The sequence below is a fragment of the Pteropus medius genome, unplaced genomic scaffold (assembly GCF_902729225.1).
Source record: "Pteropus medius unplaced genomic scaffold, Ma_sr-lr_union100, whole genome shotgun sequence".
NCBI lineage: Eukaryota > Metazoa > Chordata > Mammalia > Chiroptera > Pteropodidae > Pteropus > Pteropus medius.
The window spans coordinates 583,272-585,205 of NW_024352784.1; the positions used below are offsets into that span (position 1 = coordinate 583,272).

Sequence of the window (1,934 nt, forward strand, 5' to 3'; positions counted from 1 at the left end):
GGGCTGCAGTCAGTATGCAGCCAGGACTATGATCAGGAAGCCTGTCATTGGTGTGTTGGGCTTGCCTTCTCAAAGCAGCCCTTCTTGGTTATGGGCTGACCCTGGGTTTTACCTCCCACCAGGATCCCAAAGCTCCTACAAATGTATGTTTGTCCATAGATGGCTGCCAAATAATTGTTTCTGTGGAGGGATGTGAACTGAAGAAATAGTGAGAACTAACATGTTCACAAGTTTTTAATCATCATTTAATTTCACATATAATTTTCATCTGTTCCATAAGCATTTTTAAATTTCAAGAAAAAAAAGAGTCAGCATAGATAAGAGAGTATTAAATTTACTAGCTCAAGAATGAGAGTATCTGATATGAGGGTTGGCTTATCAAGAACTTCATAGAATCAGAAACTTAAAATTATAGAAAGAAAAAAAAAAGCACTAGAAATCTAGCCTAATTCCCATCTTTTGCTTGCATATACTTCAGTAAACATTAAACTATTTATTTTCAGTACTTTATTATTCACATAAACTTTTTAGTACTTTATTATTCACATAAACTTTTTCCATTCACTTAATTCTAGTCATTGGCCATGTGATCCCTACTTGAATATCTCTATGAAAGAAATCTTGTTACCATCTAAAAGAGGTCTAGAACTCTATAGTTATAACAGTGATTCAAAGTTTTCCTCCTTGAAATTTATTCTTATATGGCATATTTTGTGCCAGAGGTGAGCAGAGAATGTTATTTCAGGTACCCATTCAAATACACACAAAAACACATATCTCCAGCAATTACAGCCACTATATTTACTCTCTCTGTCTCTCTTTGTCTTTCTGTCTTTCTGTCTCTCTGTCTCTGTCTCTGTCTCTGTCCCTCTCTAAATATATATATATATGTATACACACAGATATATATATAACATACATAAAATATGTATATATACATATATAAAATATATTATATATAAATATATTGTACATTATACATAAATAATTCACAATTAATTTTTCTGAAAGAAATTTCCTTATTAATTTGATAACATTTCAGCATACTCAGACTTTATTCCTTCATAACTAGAATGAATTACCTCTCATTCAATCTTTTTATAATAAAAAGACTCTGTACTCACTCTTGGATCTGCTTGGTCCTGATCCCATAAACAACTGGATTGAGGGCAGTGGGGATGACTACGTAGAGATTACTAATAGGATGTGAATATACTGGGGGATGCCATGACCAAAGCGATGCGTGAGGAAGGAGAAGAGAGCTGGACCAAAGAAGGCAAAGATGACACAGATATGGGAGCTACAGGTATTTAGAGCCTTCAAACGGGCATCTTGGGAAGGGAGGTGGAAGACAGTGTATAAGATCCTAGCATAGGAGATAATGAAAACAAGCACATCCGGAAACAAGATAGAAATAGTCCCAAGACCATAGTAGACATTGGCACTAATACTGGCACAAGCCAGACGTGCCACTCCCATGTGCTCACAATAGGTATGAGGGATGATTCTACGTCCACAGTAAGGCAGCCTCAGGAGGAGAGAAACTATAGGAACAATCATGCATAAGCTTCTTAGAACTACCACCACAGCAATCACACCAATAATTCTGTTGGTGAGGATCATACTGTATCTGAGGGGTTTGCAAATTGCCACATAGCAATCAAAACCCATGGCAAGAAGTATAATACTCTCCATGACTGTAAAAAAGTGTATAAAAAAGACTTGAGCAACACAGCACTCAAAGCACAAGATACCCAACATCTGGGGATGGTAGTAGTAGAGAGACTCAGGTCAGTCACTGACAACATGGCCAGAAAGTAGAACATGGGTTGGTGAAGGCTATGATCGACCCACATCACAAACAGAATGATGACATTTCCAACTAGAGCTATTAGATACACTACACAGAAGGGAAAGCCAAGCCACACTTGTGC

The 1,934-nt window shown here is 37.0% G+C and overlaps 1 protein-coding gene across 1 annotated transcript; it reads right to left on the reverse strand.

The window, feature by feature from the left end:
- Positions 1-1,182: 1,182 nt before the first annotated feature.
- Positions 1,183-1,695, reverse strand: LOC120590109 (olfactory receptor 52E8-like). The gene has a single exon (XM_039847747.1). It carries the CDS (start codon positions 1,693-1,695, stop codon positions 1,183-1,185), a length of 513 nt encoding a protein of 170 aa, XP_039703681.1.
- Between the last annotated feature and the right edge of the window lie 239 nt (positions 1,696-1,934).

Coding starts and splice junctions, on each gene's coding strand:
- LOC120590109 (XM_039847747.1), bottom strand. CDS start 1,695: ATGGAGAGTATTATACTTCTTGCCATGGGTTTTGATTGCTATGTGGCA.